General features: G+C 45.8%; 1 protein-coding gene across 10 annotated transcripts in view; it reads right to left on the reverse strand.

Moving 5' to 3' along the window:
• LOC141049788 (CTD small phosphatase-like protein 2-A) overlaps positions 1 to 23,803 on the reverse strand; it is a 239,192-nt gene that overhangs the window by 21,732 nt on the left and 193,657 nt on the right. For 8 of the 10 annotated variants that reach the window (XM_073546573.1, XM_073546612.1, XM_073546602.1 and 5 more), the window contains exon 6: positions 929 to 1,015. The exons of the other annotated variants lie outside the window; for them this stretch is intronic. In XM_073546573.1, the coding sequence (XP_073402674.1) occupies positions 929 to 1,015 (87 nt within the window). The remainder of the gene's footprint in view (positions 1 to 928; positions 1,016 to 23,803) is intronic. 10 annotated transcript variants of the gene reach the window in all.

Genomic DNA, 23,803 nt, shown 5'->3' on the forward strand with positions numbered 1-23,803 from the left:
CTGGAGTGGCCTAGCCAGTCTCCAGATCTCAACCTCTTAGAAAACCTTAGGAGAGATTTGAACATCTGTGTTGCCCAGCGTCAGGCTCAAAACATCACTGCTCTGGAGATCTGCATGGAGGAATGGGCCAACATACCACCAACAGTGTGTGCCAACCTTGTGAAGACTTAAGGGCCTGTCACACTAAGAGATATCGCTAGCAATATCGCTATAACGTCACTGGTTTTTGTGACATTATAGCGATATTGCTAGCGATATTGCTATGTCTGATACTTACCTCCGACCGCTGATCGCGTGATAACGTCCTGGACCGTTTCTCGTCGTCAGCTTCCTGCTGGGCTTCCTGCTGTGGAGATTCAGAAAAGCGACGAGTGGACGCGAGCGGAAGGACGTCAGGATCACCTCGTCTGACAGGTAAGTAGCGACCCCCGTCCCCAGCGATGTCGCTGGTGAGATCTGCCTGTGTGGCAGCTCACTAGCGACCACTTAGCGATGCACCAGCGATCCTGACCGCGTCATATTGCTGGTGCATCGCTAAGTGTGACAGTACCTTTACATAAAACATTTGACCTCTGTTATTGCCAACAAAGGATGTATAACAAAATAACGAGATGAACTTTTGTTAATGACCAAATACTTATTTTCCACCATAATTTGAAAAATATATCTTTCCAAATCAGACAAGGTGATTTTCTGAATTTGTTTTCTCATTTTGACTCTCATAGCTGTGGTCTACCTATGAAGTCAATTACAGGCCTCTCTCATCTTTTTAAGTGGGAAAACTTGCACAATTGGTGGCTGCCTAAATTCTTTTTTCCCCACTGTACCTCATTGGCTGCCCTATGCAACTTTAATTTTTTGTCAATTTTAGCATTTATTGTAAGCATTGCAAAAAGCAACACAACATCATTTTATTAAACTGTCATACCTTGTAATAGGTATCTTGAAAAGGCGTAAGAAATGTGAACTGTGCATCAGGTTGTGGAAGAAGTGAACTCTCAACCAGGACTTCTTCCTGAAGTAAAAAGTGAGCAGAATAGTTGAAGGGAGTCTGTCAGTAGGTTCAACACTCCTTAGCCATCTATATAGGCATCCAGGTAATAGAAAGATTAATAAAATGATACCTTGATCCAATATCTTATTCCAGAGAAATTCAAGTTATTATATAGAAATGAGCCGTTAAGATCTATAGGCTGTACATTTATCTGCCTCCAGAGCTTATTTTACATGAAAGGGGGAATTACCAGTGTAAGACATGTAACAGTACACTAGAACTGAACTTTGTCTCAAAACAAACATTTTCTGCCGCTCTCACAGTTCTGCTGTATTGAAACAATATTACAACCCTATCTGCCTGTGAGATTGACGCCGAGAGGAATCTGCAGATGTATCAGTTATAATCACACACATATCTGCGGTGAGATTAGGAGAGCGGCACAATAGTAACTCCCTCTTCTATTAATAAGCTCTGGAGGCAGATTCTCAGGTATATCAGGGTCCGGATCATGGTTCTGAATAAGATATTGGAATGCAATTATTTAATTCAGTATCCTATGATCTGCATGCATGTAGATGGCTTAGGAGGATTCATGCTACTGACAGGATTTCCTTTAAAACAATAATGCTGACACAAAAAGTCTAAAGCTGCACAAAAGCAATACAGCAACTAAATCCCTCATTAACCAACATTTGTTCCATTAAATTTGGTAGATTCAGCAAATTGCAAAAAAAAAATCAGACACACTTAAAAGGGAAGCTGCCAGCACGTTTTTGTAATAGAATATGATAGTAGCATAATGTGGTGATAGAAACCCTGATTGCAGGGATATATCACTTACTGGACTGTTTGGTGTAGTTTCAATTGATTCTCTGTTTTGTCTGACGTAGAAGTAGCAGAGCTTAGTCTTCTTAACAGTGTGTGTAATCTGGCCCACACCCCTGACTAACTGCTTCCTGTGTATACATAGGTTACACAGATTAGATTAATTTTCCTGTAGTGAGACTAGTACTCTAGTGATAGTGATAATGTCCTGCTGATAAAACACTGATTGTTTTGAAACTACGAGAATGTTGGAAAATTGCTTATTACTGAATATATTGCATCAACTACTATTTACTACGGTTTAATAGTGCATGAGCCTCCAGCAATAGAGTTATATTGCTAATAATACTTTGTTAAAAAAAAAGAAACAAAAAAAGCAAAAACAGGAAGTTCCTGTTCACTATGTGTGTATCTGGAGCAAATTTTATATTCACTTTGCAAGCTGACAGACAGGATGATAAGATCCTAAGCTATAAGAAATACCAGTTGTAAGCTGTGTTATCTTTGTTCCTGAATAAATATATATTCACTGTTGAATGTCTGGATAGCACAGAGATTAATCTGCTGCTAACATGCTATGAGTAGTGTTGAGCGATACCGTTCGATACCAAAAATATCGTATCGGATGGTATACGAAAAAAATATCGGGTATCGCCGATTCCGATACCGGAAGTCCCATTCAAGTCAATGGGACTTCCGGTATCGGAATTAAAAAAAGGCCTTTATTTCCTTGTTGGCTAATTCTACATAATTGAAAACAAATAAGAATCATGTAGAATGTATTGTGGGAGGTGGAGGAGACATTAAAAGCATAGTGGTTTATTCAAATCACATGGCATAGCATTAATTCCAATTTTTTTTTCAATACGTTCGGAGTTGAAAAGATATTGACTGTTAACCTTTTTTATATTTTGTCAGATATGTACTGTATGTTTCACAACTTCCATGCTCTTCACCTTCTTTTGTACTTCTCCCACACTTTCTCCTTCATGATCCGCAGCAGTAGCATTTTTTTCATCAACTTTTTCTTCACCTTATTCATCTTCTTCTTCTTCTTCTTCATCTTCTCCCCATTAATTTTTTTTCCATTCTTCATATTCTTCTTATTCAGCTATTATTAATTTTAATATGCTATTTCTTCATCTTCTTCCTATTCTTCTTTGTCTTCATTTTCTTATGGTGACAGGCATTCCTGTAGTACTTATCTATAAAAGTTATAAGATTACACCTTACGTTCTGCCTGTCACAAAAGATTTACAACAGGATTTGTCCGCGTTCAGTTTGGCCTGCAGCAGCAGGCATTTTCCAGGGGCACCACGAGGAGGAACGGACTCACCCCCATTTACTGCTTAGTCGTCTTCTGCTTATAATTTTGATTTCTTCTATGCTGATTTTTAGTCTTATGCTTAATGTTCTTCTGCTTTCTGTTCTTCTGCTTTTTCTTCTTCTGCTTCTTGTTCTTCTGTCTTTTGTTCTGTATCTTGGTGGTTGTCTTCATGTTCTTTGTCCTCTTGGTCTTATTATTTAGGGTCATATTTCTGGTCTTCTTTGGTGTGGTCTTCAGGGTCGTCATCATCAGGGTCGTCATCATGGAGATCAATAAGGATTACCAAAGACAATTTCTAAAAATCTTGATCTTGGAAATGTAGCAGAAGGTACAAGAAGGCTGAGAAACTGGCGAGAACCAGCAGACAGTGCTGGCACCCGGATGGGTAGCAGAAGGAACAAGAGCCAATGGCACTACTGAGGACCAACTGACGGTGCTGGACCACGGTTACTAAGCAGAAGGTACCTGTGCTAAAAAGCACTACCAAGGACCAGCTGACGGTGCTGGACCTCGGATACCGAGATGGAGGCACCTAGGCCAAAGGCTGTGGCGAGAACCAGCAGACAATGCTGGCACCCGGATGGGTAGCAGAAGGAACAAGAGCCAATGGCACTACCGAGGACCAACTGACGGTGCTGGACCACGGTTACTAAGCAGAAGGTACCTGTGCTAAAAAGCACTACCAAGGACCAGCTGACGGTGCTGGACTTCGAATACCGAGATGGAGGCACCTAGGCCAAAGGCTCTGGCGAGAACCAGCAGACAGTGCTGGAACCCGGGTGGGTAGCAGAAGGTACCCATTCAAAGCAAAGTAGCCAGGCCGCAAGCCGGCCGCAGTTACCGAAACCCACAGTCCTACAGGGGGTCCATGTCCCATTGGCACTACGGATCCAGCCTTCAGTGCCAGTTCCCGCAGCCCACATAGGAGTCACCTAAACTGCAGGCACCATAGAGTCGGCTAACCCGGCCGCAAGATGACAGGACAACGGATTGGTGGCATAGTGACCTTGACAGCAGCAGGCGTGCTGGAACCAGACTGGGCAACAGGGAGTCCCCGTGCCAAAGACACTGCCGAGCACCAACTGGCGTTGTTGGAGCCCAGGGACAATCATGGTGTAGGCCGAGGCCTACATGGTGGTAGTTTTAGATTGTTTGTAGGCTACAACAGACTGTCAACGTGCTCCAATTAGGCATCTGTCTCCACTCTGTTTCCAGGATTTCACGTGACCACCAACACCGCCAGTTTATGCGTACAGTAGCCGTCTGCCCAATCCACACGTGTTCCTGTCTTACTGGTGTTCTGTAATGTCAGCAGATCCCCTGATGTTTGTCTGCCAATGACTCCTGCTCTGTCCACATTCCCACCACTTGCAGTGGGAAGGTGGACAGCGCAGGAGACAGTGCCGGACACACATTGGGGGATCAGCTCACGTTACAGAACACCAGGAACACAGGAACAAGTGTGGAATGCGTGGACGGCAACTGTGACCAGGAACTGGCGGTGTTGGAGGTCAGGGGAAATACTAGAGACAGAGTGGAGACAGAGGCCAAATCAGAGAATGTTTAAATCTGAAGTAGTTACAATTTGGAGTCAGCAGCAGTTTGCCCTCCACACAGCAGGGGATCAGCTGACGTTACCGACCCCCACTTTCACATGAACGAGTGTGTTTTTCTGTGTGGACAGCACTTCCGAGCAACAATTGACGATGTTGGAGCCCAGGGATAGTCATTTTGTAGGCTGAGGCCTACTTGGAGGCAGTTTAAGATAAGACGTTGTTTGACTTTGGAGGGAGCAGGACACTTTGCCCTCCACACAGCAGGGGATCAGCTGACGTTACTGACCCCCACTTTCACATGAACGAGTGTGTTTTTCTGTGTGGACAGCACTTCCGAGCACCAACTAGCGTTGTTGGAACCCAGGGACAATCAGGGTGCAGGCCGAGGCCTACTAGGAGCCAGGTGTAAAGCTGAGGTATTTTGACTTTGGAGGGAGCAGGACACTTTGCCCTCCACACAGCAGGGGATCAGCTGACGTTACCGACCCCCACTTTCACATGAACGAGTGTGTTTTTCTGTGTGGACAGCACTTCCGAGCAACAACTGACGATGTTGGAGCCCAGGGATAGTCATTTTGTAGGCTGAGGCCAACTTGGAGGCAATTTAAGATAAGACGTTGTTTGAATTTGGAGGCAGCAGCAGTTTGCCGTACACACAGCAGGGGATCAGCTGACGTTACCGAACCCCACTTACACATGAGCGAGTGTTTTGTCTGTGCGGACAGCACTTCTGAGCCCAACTGGCGGTGTCGGAGCCCAGGGAAAATCAGGTAGTAGGCCGAGGCCTACTTGGTGGCAGTTTGCGATTGTTTCTAGACTACTACTAACTGTCAACGTACTCCAATTAGGCCTCTGTCTTCACTCTGTTTCGAGTATTTCCTCTGGCTTCCAACCACGCCAGTTGCTGCTCTGAAATGCCGTCTGCACAACCCACACTTGTTCCTGTGTTACTGGGGTTCTGTAACAGCAGCTTCTCCCTAGAGGTGAGTCAGGCAATGTCTCCTGCTCTGTCCACATTTCCACTACAAGTAGTGGGAATGTAGACAAAGCAGGAGACATTGCCGTGCTCACCTCTGGAGATGAGCAGATGTTACAGGACCCAGGTAACACAGGAACAAGTGTGGATTGTGCAGACGGCACTTGAGAGCAGAAAAAGGCGGTGTTGTAGGCCGGAGGAAATACTCAAAACAGAGTGGAGACAGAGGGCAAATCAGAGAACATATTAAATCAGAGGTAGTCAGAAGTTGTAAGCAGCAGGAGAGTTTGTCGTACACACAGCAGGGGATCAGCTGACGTTACCGAACCCCACTTACACATGAGCGAGTGTTTTGTCTGTGCGCACAGCACTTCTGAGCACCAACTGGTGGTGTCGTAGCCCAGGGAAAATCAGGTAGTAGGCCGAGGCCTACTTGGAGCCAGGTGTAAATCTGAGGTTGTTTGACTGTGGAGGGAGCAGGACACTTTGCCATACACACAGCAGGGGATCAGCTGACGTTACCGAACCCCACTTACACATGAGCGAGTGTTTTGTCTGTGCGGACAGCACTTCTGAGCAACAACGGGCGTTGCTGTAGCCCAGGAAATAAAGTTCAGGTCATAGAAACATGAACACAACAGGAGACCTGGATCCTGTTGCCAGCCAATTATTTATTCTGGAAGAGGACTGGTAAATTCAGGTGAGATCCAGGCCTTGTTCATTTTCACAAAAGTAAGCCGGTCAACATTATCGGCGGATAGTCGCGTGCGATGGTCTGTTACCACACCACCTGCAGCACTAAAGACACGTTCCGATAATACACTGGCAGCAGGGCAAGCCAGCATCTCCAATGCATACTGGCTAAGCTCTGGCCATGTATCCAGCTTAGAGACCCAATACTTGAACGGGGAAGAGCCGTCTGGGAGAACACTAACAGGGCACGACAAGTAGTCTGTCACCATCTGACGGAAACGTTGCCTCCTGCTGACTGGAGCCGTCTGTGATGGTGTAGCCGTTTGTGGCGGTCCCACAAAACTTTTCCACATTTGGGCCATACTGGCCTTGCCTTGTCCTGCGGCACTGCCTCTGCTACCTCTTTGTGCAGAGCTTCCTCCACTGCCTCTACCCACATGGCTGCTTTGAAAAGCACTACCAGCAACACTTGCGGGGGGAATGGAGAACATGATGGCCTGCACAAGTGTTTCTTGGTACTCCCGCATTTTTCGCTCCCGGTTCAACTGTGGTATGAGGCTTTGTAAGTTGTCCCGGTAGCGAGGATCTAGGAGGGTGTACACCCAATAATCAGCCGTGTGGAGAATGTTGGCGATGCGGCGGTCATTTAACAAGCACTGCAGCATGAAATCAACCATGTGCTGCAGACTGCCAACTGGACCGGAAACGCTGTCCCCAGCTTGAGGCAGCATCTCTGCCTGCTCAGCATCACCCCACCCTCGATGTACACACTGGCTACTAGAGCCTTGTGTACCTCCCTCCTCTGGAGAGATGTGTTCCTCCTCCTCCATTGACTCCTCGTCATCCTCCTCACTAAGCGTCCCCTGCCTGGGCCTTTGTGTGGAAGCACGTTGCGCAGATTTGCCAGAAGCAGATGGCATTTCTGACTGCTCATCCTCGACCTCTTCAAAAACCTCCTCACTTAGTGCTTGTAAGGTTTTTTGAAGCAGACAGATGAGGGGGACAGTCATGCTGATTAGTGCATCATCTGCACTGGCCATCCGCGTGGAGTCATCGAAGGCACGCAAAACTTGGCAGATGTCTTCATAGTGGCCCACTCAGTGGTGGTGAAGTGTGTCCGGCGCACAGTGCGACTTGTTTGCGCCTGATGCAGCTGGTACTCCATTACTGCTGCCTGCTGCTCACACAACCGCTCCAACATATGTAATGTTGAATTCCACTTGGTGGGGAGGTCACATATGATGCGATGTTCTGGCAGGCGGATTCGTCGTTGCAGAGATGCAATGCGCGATCTTGCCATGCTGGAACGCCGCAAGTGAGCACACTCTAGGCGAACCATGTGCAGCAGTGCATCAAGATCCGGATAGTCCCTCAGAAAGCTCTGCACGGCCAAATTGAGCACATGTGCCAGACATGGTATGTGAGTGAGGTTGCCTAGGCCCAGAGCTGCCACTAGATTTCGGCCATTGTCACTCACTATCAAACCTGGCTGGAGATTCGCTGGCACAAACCACACATCGCTCTCCTGCTTGATGGCATTCCAGAGCTCCTGTGCTGTGTGGCTCCAATTCCCCAAAGAAATTAATTTAAGGACAGCCTGTTGACGTTTGGCCACACCTGTGCTCATATCTGGCCTAACAGGCTCACGCAGTGCTGATTCCGAGGAACTAGAGTAGGAGGAGGACTCAATATGTACAGACTGCATTCCTGCAATCCTTGGAGTTGGCAGAATACGTACAGAGCCACTCTCCAGATCTGTACCCGGCTCCACAACATTGACCCAATGGGCAGTGAGGGAAAGGTATCGTCCCTGTCCATGGCTACTGGTCCACGCATCGGTGGTCAGGTGGACCTTGCTACTGACGGCATTTAGTAGCGCATTTTTAATTTTTCCCTCCACATGCTTTTGCAGGGCAGGGACGGCTTGCCTGCTGAAATAAAAGCGGCTGGGCACATTGTATTGTGGAACTGCCAATGACAAAGTTCCGGAAGGTGTCAGTCTCCACCAGCCTGAATGACAGCATCTCAAGGGCCAGTAGTTTGGCAATGCCGGCATTCAGAGCCAGTGCTCGGGGATGGTTTGCCGAGTATGGCCGCTTTTTCTCCCATGCCTGTGCTACCGATTGCTGGTGAGTGGCCTGGGAGTGTGCTGATGACTGCGAACGTGGTTCAGTGGGTGGAATTTCACTGGGTCTCTGGACAACAGTGGCAGTGGTTCTTCCATGGCGTTCCAGTGAGGAAGCCGAACCAGCTGTGTGTGAGCTGGAGGAAGAGGCCCCAACACGAGCTGAAGAGGTGGTAGGTGATGCTGAAGGTTGGCCTACACCTTCAGTGTGTCTGTGTAACTCCACCTCGTGCTTGGTACGCACATGTTTCCACATATTTGTGGTATTGTGGTTGCTCACATTTTTCCCTCGTTTCACTTTCTGATGACACAGCTTGCATTTGACAAAGCAAATGTCATCTGCAACTGTGTCAAAAAGAGACCACGCACTGCAAGTCCTGGGAGCGCCCGTTTTGTGTTTTGGAAGAGGATTGCTCCTCACGGGTGCCAAAGTGGAGGCTACAGGCAACCAAGTCTGCCCCCGCCCTCTCCCTCCTCTTTTGGCCGTTCGGGGAATCTCTTCCTCAGAGCTGCTCCCACCACCTTCCTGTGGCTGACGCCATGATGGGTCAAGGACCTCATCATCTCCACTCCCCTCTTCAAGCACCGGCTGGTCCTGGGTTGTCTCGCCAGCACCGTACGCACCAGAAATTGGCAACTGAGTCTCATCATCATCAGATGAGCACTGAGGTGTGCTGACAATAGGCACTGGCCCACCCGCCTCTTCAGATTCAGAGGGACAAAGCAGTTGCGCATCACTGCATACTCCCTCTTCTTCACACTCTAGAATGCTGCTTGGCTGGCCACCTCTTTCCAAGCCAACAGATTCTGAGAACAGAAGTAAAGATTGAGATGGCTCCTGTCCAGGGCTCTCAGACTGCCTGGGCAATTTGGCAGGTGGTGAAGAGACAGATGGTTGCTCTTCAGTGCTCTGGTCTTGGGAGGATGCGGAAGTCATTGAAGTGGATGCGTTAGCTGCCATCTGTAATGTATAATAATTAGATCTGTCTCTTTAAGCAAGCCAGACTTATGGGACTTGGGGGGTGGAGACAAGAGGGATGAGAAGGGAAGTTTCAGTTTCACTTCTGTGTAGCATGGGAATGCAACTATTATGCTGTGTGCTGGAGGACGAAGAATAAAACATATCTAAAGTTTAGTACCTTGAATTCTTCTTAACGTGTGGATATTACAACTGGCGACGAGGATGGGATATAATCACCTACTGCTGTGAGTACAGACTATATTTTACCGCTTCACACGCCAGCACCACTGAGAGACTCTATCATGGCTGACTACTTGCACACATTCCCACAATTTGATATGACTGATGTCATTAATGTCTCCCATAACTGGAGAAAATGGCTAAACAGATTTGAGAATTTCCTAGAAGCCATGGACATAAAGGAGGAGAAAAGAAAGAGAGCTTTGCTCCTGCATTGTGCAGGCACAGGAGTCTATGACATATACAGTACGTTACCTGCAGCAGAAACAGACACATACAGCAACTGCACTAAAGCTCTCACTGGTTACTTCAACCCCAAACAGAACATCAGATATGAAAGATATAAATTCAGGATTGCCAAGCAGCTTCCAGAAGAGTCCATAGACACTTATGTCACACGGCTGAAAGAGTTAGCACATGGATGTGCCTTTACAGATGTAGATGATGAAATCCTAACTCAAATAATTGTCACCTGCTCGTCTAATAACCTAAGGCGTAAGGCTCTGCAGCAGGATATCTCTCTACATGATTTACTCAAAATGGCCCGTGCTATAGAAATAGCAGATCATCAGGCTACTGTAATGGAGAATGGGGATAAATTACATGTGCATAATCTCAAGCAGAAAAATTTACCAGACAAACAAGCCCAGAAACAGAAGAAATGTTATAGATGTGGACAGGATTTCCCTCACCACCAGAACAAATGTCCAGCTATGGGACAAACCTGCAGTAAATGTGGAAAAGGGAATCATTTTGCAGCTGTTTGCAAATCAGCGCACTACAAGCCTCCGCTGCCTATGACAAAATCTGCAGATGTAAAAGTGATAAATCAGGACACAGAAGAAATGTCTGCGACTGAGAACTATGTGTTCACTACCTCTGTCACTGGTTCAGTACAGTCTCCCTGTGTTACACTCTCAATCTGCAACACTGACATTACCTTTACAATAGATACAGGAGCTTCAGTGGATATCATAGATGGCACTACATATGAACAATTGAAAACAAGGCCAGTCTTACAACAAGTGCAGACTAAAATCTTTCCTTATGGATCTAAAACACCTCTAGCTATAATGGGACAATTTGATGCTGAAATTAGATATAAAGAAAACAGGCAGAAAACCACTTTCCACACATTACAAGGATTGGGAGGCTGTCTTCTCAGCTATCACACTGCCTTGGAGCTAGGGCTCATCCAGATTATTCATACCATAACTGACCCTGCGGATATGGATGTACAAACTATGGTGAACAGCTTTCCCTCCCTATTTAGTGGTTTGAGAAAACTAAAGGACTCTCAAGTACACCTTCATGTGGATGACAATGTTCGTCCAGTAGCCCAGCCTCACAGGCGTATTCCATTTCACCTGAGACAGAAGGTAGAAAAGGAACTCCAATTGCTCATGGATGAGGACGTTATTGAAACTGGGTCTCTCCTCTTGTGGTAGTTCCAAAACCAAAGACTCCTGATCAAGTGAGACTGTGTGTTGACATGCGCCTGCCCAACACCGCGATCCAGAGGGAAAGACATATCTCACCTACGATTGATGACATCATTCATTTATTAAATGGAGCCACCGTCTTCTCAAAGCTCGACCTCAATAAGGGATATCATCAATTAGAACTGAGTCCAGAGTCCCGATACTTGACCACATTTTCCACCCATGTGGGCCTCAGAAGATACAAAAGATTGACTTTTGGAGTCTGCTCAGCAGCAGAAATTTTTCAGGATGCAATAAGGAGTGTCATTCAACACATCCCAAATGCCTTTAATTACAGTGATGATATATTGGTTTTTGGTAAAACTCAAGCTGAGCATAATCGTGCTCTATATGCTATCTTCGAATGTCTGCTTTCTGCTGGATTCACTTTAAACAAAGAGAAGTGCGAGTTTGACAAGGGTTCATTAGAATTCTATGGTCACATCTTCTCGGCAAAAGGAGTACAACCAGACCCCAAGAAAGTGGAAGCTATCAGAACAGCCTCAATTCCACAGGATGCCAGTGAAGTGCGTTCTTTCCTTGGAATGGCAAGTTACTGTGCTAGATATATTCCGAATTTTTCAACAATCAGCAATCCACTACGGGAACTTACAAAACAAAGTTGTATTTTTCAATGGTCCCAAGACTGTCAGGCCTCTTTTGAAACAATTAAAAATGAACTCTGCTCGACAACTACTATGGCTTATTTTGATCCAGCTCTTCGAACTGAACTGATTGTGGACGCCTGTCCCGTGGGACTGGGTGCTATTCTAGCGCAGTACAAGGATAACAATCAAAATCCTCACATCATTTCTTATGCAAGCAAGAGCTTAACAAACACTGAAAGAAAATATTCTCAACCTGAAAAAGAAAGCTTGGCAGTTGTCTGGGGATGTGAACACTTTCACTTATTTCTCTATGGAGCTCCCTTCACCATTGTCACAGATCATCAAGCACTTCTTACAATTTTTGGAAATCCCAGAGCTAAAATGCCTGCACGAATTGAACGATGGGGCCTACGTCTACAGGACTACAACTATAACATTGCTCACAAACCTGGAAAATACAGCAATCCGGCTGATTATCTTTCAAGACATCCTACTAATGATGATATACCTGTGCATTCCTCCATTGAAGAATACCTACGTTTTGTTACAGATCATGCCGTGCCAAAAGCACTTTCTCTTGATCAATTTATAAATGAAACAACAAAAGACAAGACACTCTGTGCCCTAATACAAATCATCCAAAATCGAAGGTGGCATGAAATTCAAAAGGAAAAATTTCCTGATTCTGAGATTGATCTGAAAGAGTTAAAACTATTCTCAAACGTACGTGAGGAATTATCAGTCACTGAAGAACACCTCATTCTTCGAGGTACCAAACTAGTTGTATCTAAGACTTTGCGTAACTTAGTCATACAGATAGCACATGAAGGTCATTTAGGAATTGTTGGCACAAAGAAGTTACTCAGAGAAAAAGTGTGGTTCCCAAATATGGATCACTTGGTGGAAGAAAAGATTAGACGCTGTTCTACTTGTCAATTAATCACTCCATCATCAACCTTAGAGCCATTACAAATGTCTCCGTTACCCACTGCTGTCTGGGAGGAAGTGGCAGTCGATATATATGGACCATTGCCAAATGGCCAATACATTCTCGTAACAATTGATGAATATTCTCGATACCCTGTCATTTCATTTATCTCTTCAACATCTGCTAATAATGTTATACCAGAGCTGGACGACATTTTCTCGGCATATGGTATTCCAAGAGTGGTCAAAACAGACAATGGACCTCCATTCAATGGACATGTGTTTACACAATTTTCTGAATACTTGGGATTCAATCACAGGAAAATCACACCTTGCTGGCCGCAAGCCAATGGAATTGTGGAACGTTTTATGCGCACTCTGGGGAAACGTATCAAGGCAGCGAGTCTGGAGCACATCCCACTGAAACAGTCATTATACAAATTCATGCGTAATTACCGCAATACGCCACACTCCACTACTAATGCTGCTCCAGCTCATTTAATGTTCAGCAGAACCCTGCGTATACGTCTCCCTGATGTGACCAGCCATCCCCGACCGAGTGACTCCTCAGTGAGATCCACAGATTTCTCCAACAAACAAGCCATGAAACGTTATGCAGACAGAAGGCGAAGGACACAGTCAAGTACCATCGAAAGAGGGGATGTCGTGGTGGTACGTCAAAGACCAACCAACAAGACCTCACCTGTATATGGTCCTGCAAAATATTATGTTACTAAAAGGAAAGGCAGCATGATCACAGCTGAACGAGATGGACACTCCATAACGCAAAATTCTTCATATTTTAAAGTCATACCGCAGAATGATGACAATGAACTCTCTTTGGTGGAAGATTTGGTATCCGATGGTGGAGAGGACCAACAAGAGGTAGCTGGTCCATCAATAATGAACCCTCTCAATGAGCCCAGACGTTATCCTACACGAGAGAGAAGAGCTCCATCGAGGCTTATTGAAGAAGTGTAATTACAGTTTTGTTTTGTTTGTTTTTTTGTTTGTTTTCTCTGGGTTTGGATTTGAACAAATAAGACAAAACGGACATATGATTTCTTTGGACGTTTTCATGTTGTTGCATTTATCAGTAATATGGGTTATTTATAGAAAAAAAAAAAAAAAAAAAAAGGGGATGATGTAATGTATAATAATTAGATCTATCTCTTTAAGCAAGCCAGACTTATGGGACTTGGAGGGTGGAGACAAGAGGGATGAGAAGGGAAGTTTCAGTTTCACTTCTGTGTAGCATGGGAATGCAACTATTATGCTGTGTGCTGGAGGACGAAGAATAAAACATATCTAAAGTTTAATACCTTGAATTCTTCATAACGTGTGGATATTACACCATCCATCCGACAACGGCTTCAATTTGTTCGTCACGCAGCAGTGGGGTACGGCGAGGTCCTACAAAGCTGCGCATGAAGGACTGTTGCCTGGTAAAAGTGGGGGATGCCGGGTCACTGGTGGCCGCAGCAGACACCGAATCCCCACGTCCTCTCCCTGCTGAATCCCCCGTCCTCTCCCTGCTGAAACTCCACGGCCACGACCACGTGCCTTACTCCCTGCCTTCTTCATCTTGGTAGACTGATAAAGATAGGCAGAAAAGTAAAAAAGGGGTGGCTTAGTGTTCTTATTCCTGAACACCTGCTAACCAGTATAAGAAACACTAATTTGGCTAAGAGTGTGTGTACTACACTTTAATATGATCTAATGTGGCCTAGACAACTGTAAAGTGGAGTGTTTGGTGAACTTTATTTCCTTTTTTTTTGGGGGGGGGGGGGAAGAAAAGGATGTGACCAAAGTTTGAAAGCTATAGTATCACAAACTTTTTGGAGCGATTACAATGCAGGAAGCTAACCTACAATGCAATTGATGAGGCTCCAAAAAATAGGGTGATACTAGTCTGGCTGGCCCTGAAGGGCACAAGCCAGCAAAAAGGCTCCTCTATCTAATCCTATATAGTGTTTGCAACCAACCAATGACAATGGATGCGGTTGGAAGCACACTAATATAGGAGCAAAAATCTGGCTAAATTAGCTGCAAAAAAAGGACTATGTATGAGGCAGTGATGCACGCTGAACGGACTACAGCTAGCGGTGGCTGTAGAACACACTGCAACGCGAGCTGCACTCACACACAGAGAGACCTATCAGACAGCCAAAAACAGTGCAGAGAAATGGGCTATAGCACTGAAAGGCTGCTGAAAGGCTCCGCTGTCCACTCCTTTAGTGTTTGCAACCAACGTATATGGATACGTATGGAAGCACTCTATACAGGAGAAAAAAAAAGCAGCAATAAAAGAAAAATGTGTATGAGGCAGAGACACACGCTGGGTGGTCTACAAGCAGACGTGCCTGCAGGACACACTACACAGCGTGGGTCTGCACTCACTCAGCCCTTGCAGACAGCTGTGAACACTGCTGCTAGGCAAAAGAAAGCTACAGTGGTGGTTTATGTAGCCTGGATAAAGCACAATATCGTTTTTAGAATCGCTATTTCTAACTGTCCCTCACAGTCTTCAACAGCAGCCTGTCCCTAACTGAATTCACAGCAGAGTGACCAGAAATGGCGGCTGCAGCGGTTTTTATAGTGCATCATGACATCATTTCAGCAGCCAATCACAGCCATGCCAGTAGTTAACATGCCTACATGCCTAACAGGATGTGCCCACACTTCTGAGGATCCCCATTGGCTGAATCAAATCGAGCGGGCTCCTAGCATTATGGGAACTTCCGATTCCGGTATTCGATATGAAAAAAGTATCGGAACTAAGTATCGGAATTCCGATACAGCTAATATCGGCCGATACCCGATACTTGCGGTATCGGAATGCTCAACACAAGTTATGAGCACAGAAACCCAAAGACCCAGAGAGCAACCCAAAGGAGAGAGAATAACAGTGTACTAAGAAGAAGCAGAAAAGATGGCCTCAAGCAGCAACTACTGTATATCAAGTTCACAGTGCCAAATCTGACTAACCAAAACTACCAATCCTGTAAATTCAAGATAAAGATGCTGCTGATAAGAGAAGGTACATGGAAATACACAGAGGAGTCTAGATTTGTCCCACTAACAGAAAACTGGGTAGAGAAGCACTAAATCCCAAAGATGATTATCAGATTGTGCAATTATGTAACTGTGAAACTGCAAAAGAAATGTGGGAACATAAGGGCCAGAATATGCAGGATTACATACATACATACATACAGCTTAATGAACACAGATATTTCTTGTCCAATAATTGCTCAAATTCCTGGAAAGAAGAGATATTTTCTCACATTTATTGATGATTATTTAAGACTAGCTGAAGAGCCCGGCGCTGCCCGGGCATAGTAACTAACTACAGTTAGTTATAACAAATTATAATGATTATATCTATCTATCTATCTATCTATCTCTCTCTCTATATATATATATATATATATATATATATATATATATATATATATATAAAGCTGAGTGTATAGCTCCACCCACTCCGCATTGCCACATTCACTATAATAACCCACATCATCCCGTCAGCCAGAGCTACCGGACTACTGCCCCTAATATCCCACATCCTCCCGTCACCCAGAGCCACCAGACTGCTACCCCTAATATCCCACATCATCCCGTCAAAGCCACCTGACTACTACCCCTAATATCCCACATCATCCCATTAGCCAGAGCCACCGGACAACTACAACAAATATCCCACATCATCCCGTCACAGCCGCTGGACTACTACCCTTAATATCCCACATCATCCCGTCAGCCAGAGCCACCGGACTACTACCCCTAATATCGCACATTATCCCATCAGACAAGCCTACAACCTGCAGTAACCACAGATCCACCAAACCACTGCACGACCAGCTCTACCCTTGCCTAATGTATCCTCACCCATCCCTTGTAGATTGTGAGCCCTTGCGGGCAGGGTCCTCTCTCCTCCTGTACCAGTTGTGACTTGTATTGTTTAAGATTACTGTACTTTATGTATTACGTATACCCCTCCTCACATGTAAAGCGCCATGGAATAAATGGCGCTAAAATAATTATGTTCCCAGGGATGCTAGATTTCTCCCACCATGTCAGTGTCTGCTGAGGTGTTGTCAAGAGGGAAAATTTGGTCATAGCAACCAATCACAGCTCAGCTTTTTTTAACCAGCTCTGGTGAAATGAGAGATGCTTAGTGATTGGTTGCAAGGAAAACTGTTGCTCATAGCAACCATTCACAACTCAGCTTCTTTTCAACAGCTCTGGTGAAATGAAAGATGTTTCGTGATTGGTTGGTGATACACACATACACACAGTTTTATATATAGAGATATATAGTTGTCTATCTGCTTCATAGCAAAGATAAAGTTCCAGAGAAACTTGAAAGTCTTCGTTAATTACCAGCACCATGAGAGAGGGGATCCACCCTTCAAGGAAGAAACCTACAGACATAAAAGGGCAGCACCTCTCCCATGCATCAGTTGGATTACAGGGCAGGAGAGGACATCCGAAGGTTAATTGCAAAATATATACTCATACGAACACTAAACAATTTTCCAAACTTGATTATATACAAGTAGTGTTGAGCGATACCATCCGATATCCAGAAATATCGGATCGGATTGGCCCGATACACAAAAAGTATCGGGTATCGCCGATTCCGATACCGGAAGTGCCATTCAAGTCAATGGGACAGAAATATCGGATTTAAAAAAAAGCCCTTTCTTTCCTTATACATCCAGTTCAGGAGGGGGGAAGAGTGTGGGCGGTGCGTGGGCGGACACTGTGCGTGTCTGTGTGTGCGGGCGGGCTCTGTGCGGGCCTCTCGGGTGTCTGTACTGGCCTAATGGGGGTCTGTGCCAGCTGCCGGAGGTCTGTACGGGCCTGCCGGGGTCTGTGCCGGCTGCCGGGGGTCTGTGCCGGCTGCCGGCAGTCTGTATGGGCCTGCCGGGGGTCTGAACGGGCCTGCCGGGGGTCTGTGCTGGCTGCCGGGGGTCTGTACGGGCCTGCCGGGGGTCTGTGTGTGTGTGCAGGCATCGTCCGATGGGACTACAAGTCCCATCGGGCGATGCCTGCTACAATGACAGAGATTGACTCATTAGCCAATGATGGGACAGTAGTAGTCCCATCATCCGGCTAATGTGTTGAATGTAAAAAAAAAAAAAAAAACATAGATACTACATACATACTTCATATATACTACATTCATATAACATACATACATACTACATATATACTACATTCATACAGCATACATACATACTACATACATACTACATACATACATACAACACATATACTACATTCATACAGCATACATACATACTACATACATACAACATGCTACAGATATAGTGTGTATGTAGTATATATATACTACATTCATACAGCATACATACATACTACATATATACTACATTCATACAGCATACATACATACTACATACATCATACATAAAACATGCTACAGATATACTACATACATACTACATACAATACATTCATACAATGCATACATATAGACATACAGTACATATAACATAGAGTACATACTCACCATTACTTGTCACATTGTTCCCCAAAGCCAGTGTCATCTGTGAAAAAAATATGAAAAAAACAAACCACCAAATACTCCCTGTTCCGCAGAAATCCACAAGTGTCCCACGCCGATCTCCCGTAGAGAAAAACAGCAGCATCAGCTGATGCGACCGCTCTCTAGGGGGCTCCAGGAATCCAATGACGGGAGGTAGGTATCCTTCTGCACTGTATTCCCCCGCCACTGTAAAAAAAATAGTCCCTAGTTTCACTTTTGGCATTGCTGTGTGAGAAAGTTCCCACGCAGTTTTTGCCATAAAGTGAGACTAGGGACTATTTATTTTACAGTGGCGTTGTATGAATGTAGTATATATGTAGTATGTATGTAGTATCTATGTATGTTGTTTGAATGTTGTATATATGTAGTATGTATGCTGTATGTACTGTATGTAGTATATATGTAGTATGTATGTATGCTGTATGAATGTACTATATATGTAGTATGTATGTATGTATGTTGTACGAATATAGTATATATGATGTATGTAGTATGTATGTTGTATGTATGTAATATGTATGTAGTATGTATTTTTTTTTTGTATGTTTTTTACTACTGTCCCATCATTGTCTAATGTGTCAATCAATGTCATTGTAGCAGGCATCGCCCGATGTGACTTGTAGTCCCTTCGGACGATGCCTGCACACACACACAGACCCCCGGGCAGGCCCGTACAGACCGCCGGCAGCCGGCACAGACCCTCGGCAGGCCCGTACAGACCGCCTGCAGCTGGCACAGACCCCCGGCAGGCCCGTACAGACCGCCGGCACAGACCCCTTGGCAGTCGGCACAGACCGCCGCCAGCCGGCACAGACCCCCCAGCAGCCGTCACAGACCCCCGGACAGGCCCGTACAGACCGCCGGCAGCCGGCACAGACCCCCGGCAGGCCCGCACAGACCCCCGGCAGGCCCGCACAGACCGCGCATCATGATGTGCACAGACCGCGCATCATGATGACATCATTTCAGCAGACAATCACAGCCACAACAGTGGCTCATTGCATTATGGGACCTTCCAATTCCGGTATTCGATATTGAAAAAATATCGGTACTCGGTATCGGAATTCCGATACAGCGAATATCGGCCGATACCCGATATTTGCAGTATCGGAATGCTCAACAATATATACAAGTGAAAGAAGTGCTCACCCTCATGTGAAGAGAGGGAATATAACAGTGCTGTCATGGGCTTTGAAAAATCCTGTTACCGGTAAGTAACTAAGACTTTATTCGATCCCCCATGACAGCACCACGAGAGAATTACAGAGAGGTAAGAATTCACGGTTTGACCACAGCCTGAAGCACACTTCTTCCAAAAGAGATCAGTCGAGGAACGCATATCCAGTCTAGAATGCTTATAAAAAGTGGAAGGAGAAGACCATGTAGCTGCCTTACATACAGCTTCTCACAAAATTAGAATATCATCAAAAAGTTAATTTATTTCAGTTCTTCAACACAAAAAGTGAAAATCATATATTATATAGAGTCATTACAAACAGAGTGATCTATTTCAAGTGTTTATTTCTGTTAATGTTGATGATTATGGCTTACAGTAAATGAAAACCCAAAAGTCATTGTCTCAGTAAATTAGAATAATTAATAAAAAACTGGCAAAGGCTTCATAAGCATTTAAAAAGGTCTCTTATTCTAACGCTGGTGTATTTGTACCTTGTTTCCCTGGTGTTAATCTGTATGTCTGTGATGTTACCCTTTGCTCCTTTCCCCCTAACCAGCTGGGTTACTGTTGTCTGTTACCTGTATGGATGCTGCCCATTTCCCTGCTCTGCTGCATAGCAGTACATGTATTGTAATGTCTTTGCTCTGCTGCATGACCATCCACGTGTGTGGTCCCTGGCTGCCGCTGTGGAAGCTATCTGTGGGTTGCGAGGTCCTCTGCAGCTGGTAAATGACTTTGCACATGTGTCCAGGCTTGCAGCCGTTGCCAGGTGCCTTAAGCCTCAGTTTCTGAGCTGGCTATGCTGTACTGGTTTCTGTCTGTGCTTAGGGTGCGCACAGCCACACCTTCCCCGCTTTTATTAGGGGCAGTGTGTGCACTTGAATTGCTGTCCCCAGCCTATTGCTGAGGGGCAGCTCCTATTTAAAGTTCCTCTTCCCTGTTGGGTATGGCCAGAGCTTCTCATTAGGTTTCTGAACCTAGCCATGTGCGTTTGGTCCTCCATGTTGCTCCTGGTTTGCCTTGTCTTCAGCTCCTCTTCTGCCTATCAGTCCAAAGAAAGCTGATGTCTTTGTCCCTGGACCTGTCCTGTCTATGCTGTGTGATAATCTCAAAGTCCTTCTGTGTCTTGAACTATGTACCCAGTGACTTTCTGGTCCAAGCCTGCATTCCTTTCTAGGTCATGTCAAAAGTTAGGATCCTGGCGACTGCTGCCTGATGCCTGGAGCCTGATGATCGTTGTCTGGTGCCTAGAGTCTGACAACCGATGCTCGATGTCCTGCTGGTGTCCCTGAAGTCCTGCTGGTGTTCCTGAAGTCCTGCTAGTGTCTCTGATGTCCTGCATGTGGTCCTGGTAGTCCAGCCAGTGTTCCAGTGTCGGTCCCACTCGTGTTCCTGGAAGGGCTCCTCCTCTCTGTTTCTGGGGAGTCTCCAGTCTTGGTTCTCGGTGACGGCTCTGCCTGTGAGTCCTGGATCTGACCAGCCAATGTTCCTGAGCTGCCATGTCAATGTTCCTGGACCTGTGCGGTCCATGTCTTGTCTGTGTCGCTATGTTCAGCCAATGTCTTGATATTCAGTCTGTGGTCCTGGTGGTCCAGCCCATATTCCTGAACGGTCTCCTGCTTCGTGTTTCTGGGGAGTCTCCAGTCTTGTTTCTCGGTGACGGCTCTGCCTGTGTGTCCTAGATCTGACAAGTTGATGTCTTGAGCTTCCATTTCAGTGTTCCTGGATCCGTGATTTGCCTGTGTTCTGATGTCCTGCCTGTGCTCAAGGGTCCGAGGGTGGTGACGTCTGTCCGAGGGTGGTGTCTCATGTTCTCCTGCTGTGCCTGCGCTATGCCTGACGCCTGAGAGAGAGGTTCTCCTGATATGCCAATGCTAGTTGACCCTGGACTGCATCAACCCGTGATGACCTCCTGCCATCATCTGATGACTGGAGACCTGTGATATTCACTGTTATGAATGAGTCACCGAAGGAGGAACAAACAAACAAAAATACAAGCTAAGTCCAGAAAACCGGAGAGGTTGGTGGCTATCAGATTGCAGACCCCTGATCCTATTCACACAACTAACAGTAGCTGTGGGGGGTTCCTACGGTGCCCTAGACCCCTCGTTCACAGCCGGAGAACTAAATAAGCCTAAAGAAAGAAAGGGGAAATCTAAACTGCCCCTGAACAGACCCCCAAAGCAATAGACAGCCCCCAACATGTATTGTCGGTGAAAAGCAGATGAAAACACAAACACAGACAGAAAGACAGGTTGAGCAAACGATGGGGCCCAACTAACTAAATAGGAAAGGACAGAAAAGATGCTGGCTGCAATCCGCAAAAATTCTGCCAAAATAATGTCCAACACGTCTGATAAGAAAAAGGCCCTGAAGTCACTAGACTTCAAAAATCACTATATCAGCACTCAGGTATATTCTGAAGACTGAGCAAAAGATCAACTTGACCAGAGACCAAAATGGAGCTCAGCTTGTACCAACAAGGGCAGGCAGAACCAAACACTAAGTAAACAGACAATATCTCATGGAAAAATAAGAGAGCAAATACTTAGCTTTCAGAAGATCACCAGCACCCATGTAGGGCGTCGGCTGCCTTATATCCACTCAGTGATTCCGGGTGTCCAATCAGGCTCCACCTGTTCAGATGACAGGTTCTTCCCAACCCAATCAATATCACTACCTCTCTTCACCGGCAGAGGGAGTTCATCAGACATCAACTCACAACAATTCACCCTTCCTTGATTTGTGGAAACGGGAGCCTGGCAAAGTTATGTCTTGTGTTCTGTATGTTGACTTTATGAAGTAAACTTTATGTTTCTTCTTACCTGAAGTTGTGCGGTGTCATCTAGTCCTGCATGTCACCACCTTGACCACATGCTCAGCTGCCATAGAGCCCAGTCGCTGCCCTTCCCTAGTCCAGGTAGGTCTGGGTCCCCCTCTGTGGTCCAGTGGGTCCACATTCCATTACCACCTGGGACATATGCCCCACGTCGTTGTGGCCTGGCGGCGTGGGAGCGCAAGCTAACTAAGCTAAGGCATATCTCCTTCCATGACACTTAGTCTGTTTCAGTAGGCTCCACAATCATGGGGAACACTGCTGACTTGAAGATGTCCAGAAGGCAGTCATTGACACACTCCACAAGGAGGGTAAGCCACAAAAGGTCATTGCTATGTAAGGAAGTCAGGGCTTAGCCCTATAAATATTGACATTATTGTATACTATCTGTATTCCTGACATGTCTGTGTGCTGTATGTATGTCATGTGTGTGTGTGTGTGTGTGTTTGCGGCCGCATGACAATAGTTAGATAGAGATTTAGAGCTAGTTGTAATATCAGAAAAGGGACACTAGATGGGGCACTGAGCACAACTGGAGGAAACCTTTGGAAGGGTCAATTTAGAGTAATGGCTAGCCAGAGACAAAAGGAAGATGTTTTTCCCTCATGAGGGAGTTGAGCCGGGGGTAGCCATACTGGACACTGGAGTACAGCAGATGCCTACAGCAGTAGCCAGTGAGGAAGGTCACTGGAGGTCCTACAGTTAGAGACTGGGAACTGCAGGACTAGGGAGACTAACGGAGCAGTCTCAGTGGTCAAGTCAACTAGCAAAGAAAAACTGAAGTGACAAGCAAGCCAGTCTATGGAAACAAGCCCGTGTCTGGAATTGTCAAGCCTGGGAGGTCAGTGGGTGAGCCCCCTGTAGAAGTGGCAGCTGGAGTATGGGAGCTGTGCCTGAACTCTAGAGAGCTGCAAATCTAGGACACGTACAGGAGCAACAGTGCCGTAAAGGGGTGCGCTGTAACGGATAAGACAGGTGCCTTCGTGGGCTGAAGTCGGTCTTAGGAAGTTCCATGTGTTCACTGTGCTCCATGTGACGTGTCAGCTTGCTTGTGTGGTTCATATGTGTGTAACAGAGGAAGAAGTAACATACTGCTGTAGATGAAGATGTATTGCTGTTACCGAGTAAAGAGTCCTGTAGCCTTTGTGGATATGCTGTGCCCTGAAGAGAATAAAGCGGAGTTGTTAAAGTTGCTTCCAGCCTCTGTCTGCAGTCAATTGAGTGCTCAAAGTGAACAGCGTACCGGAGATGGAACCCCCTTCAGCACAGTGAGTACTGGAGCGACCGCAGAAGTTACCCCCCGGCGGCCATGGTATTACAGCTAAAGAAGCTGTATCTTCACAGAGTGCTGTATCCAAGCATATTAATGGAAAGTTGAGTGGAAAGAAAATGTGGCAGAAAAAGGTGCACAAGCAACCGGGATAACCGCAGCCTTGAAAGGATTGTTAAGAAAAGGTCATTCAAAAATTTGGGGGAGATACACAAGGAATGGACTG

Source organism: Dendrobates tinctorius, unplaced genomic scaffold (genome assembly GCF_039654945.1).
Source record: "Dendrobates tinctorius isolate UK_male_01 unplaced genomic scaffold, ASM3965494v1 ptg000011l, whole genome shotgun sequence".
NCBI lineage: Eukaryota > Metazoa > Chordata > Amphibia > Anura > Dendrobatidae > Dendrobates > Dendrobates tinctorius.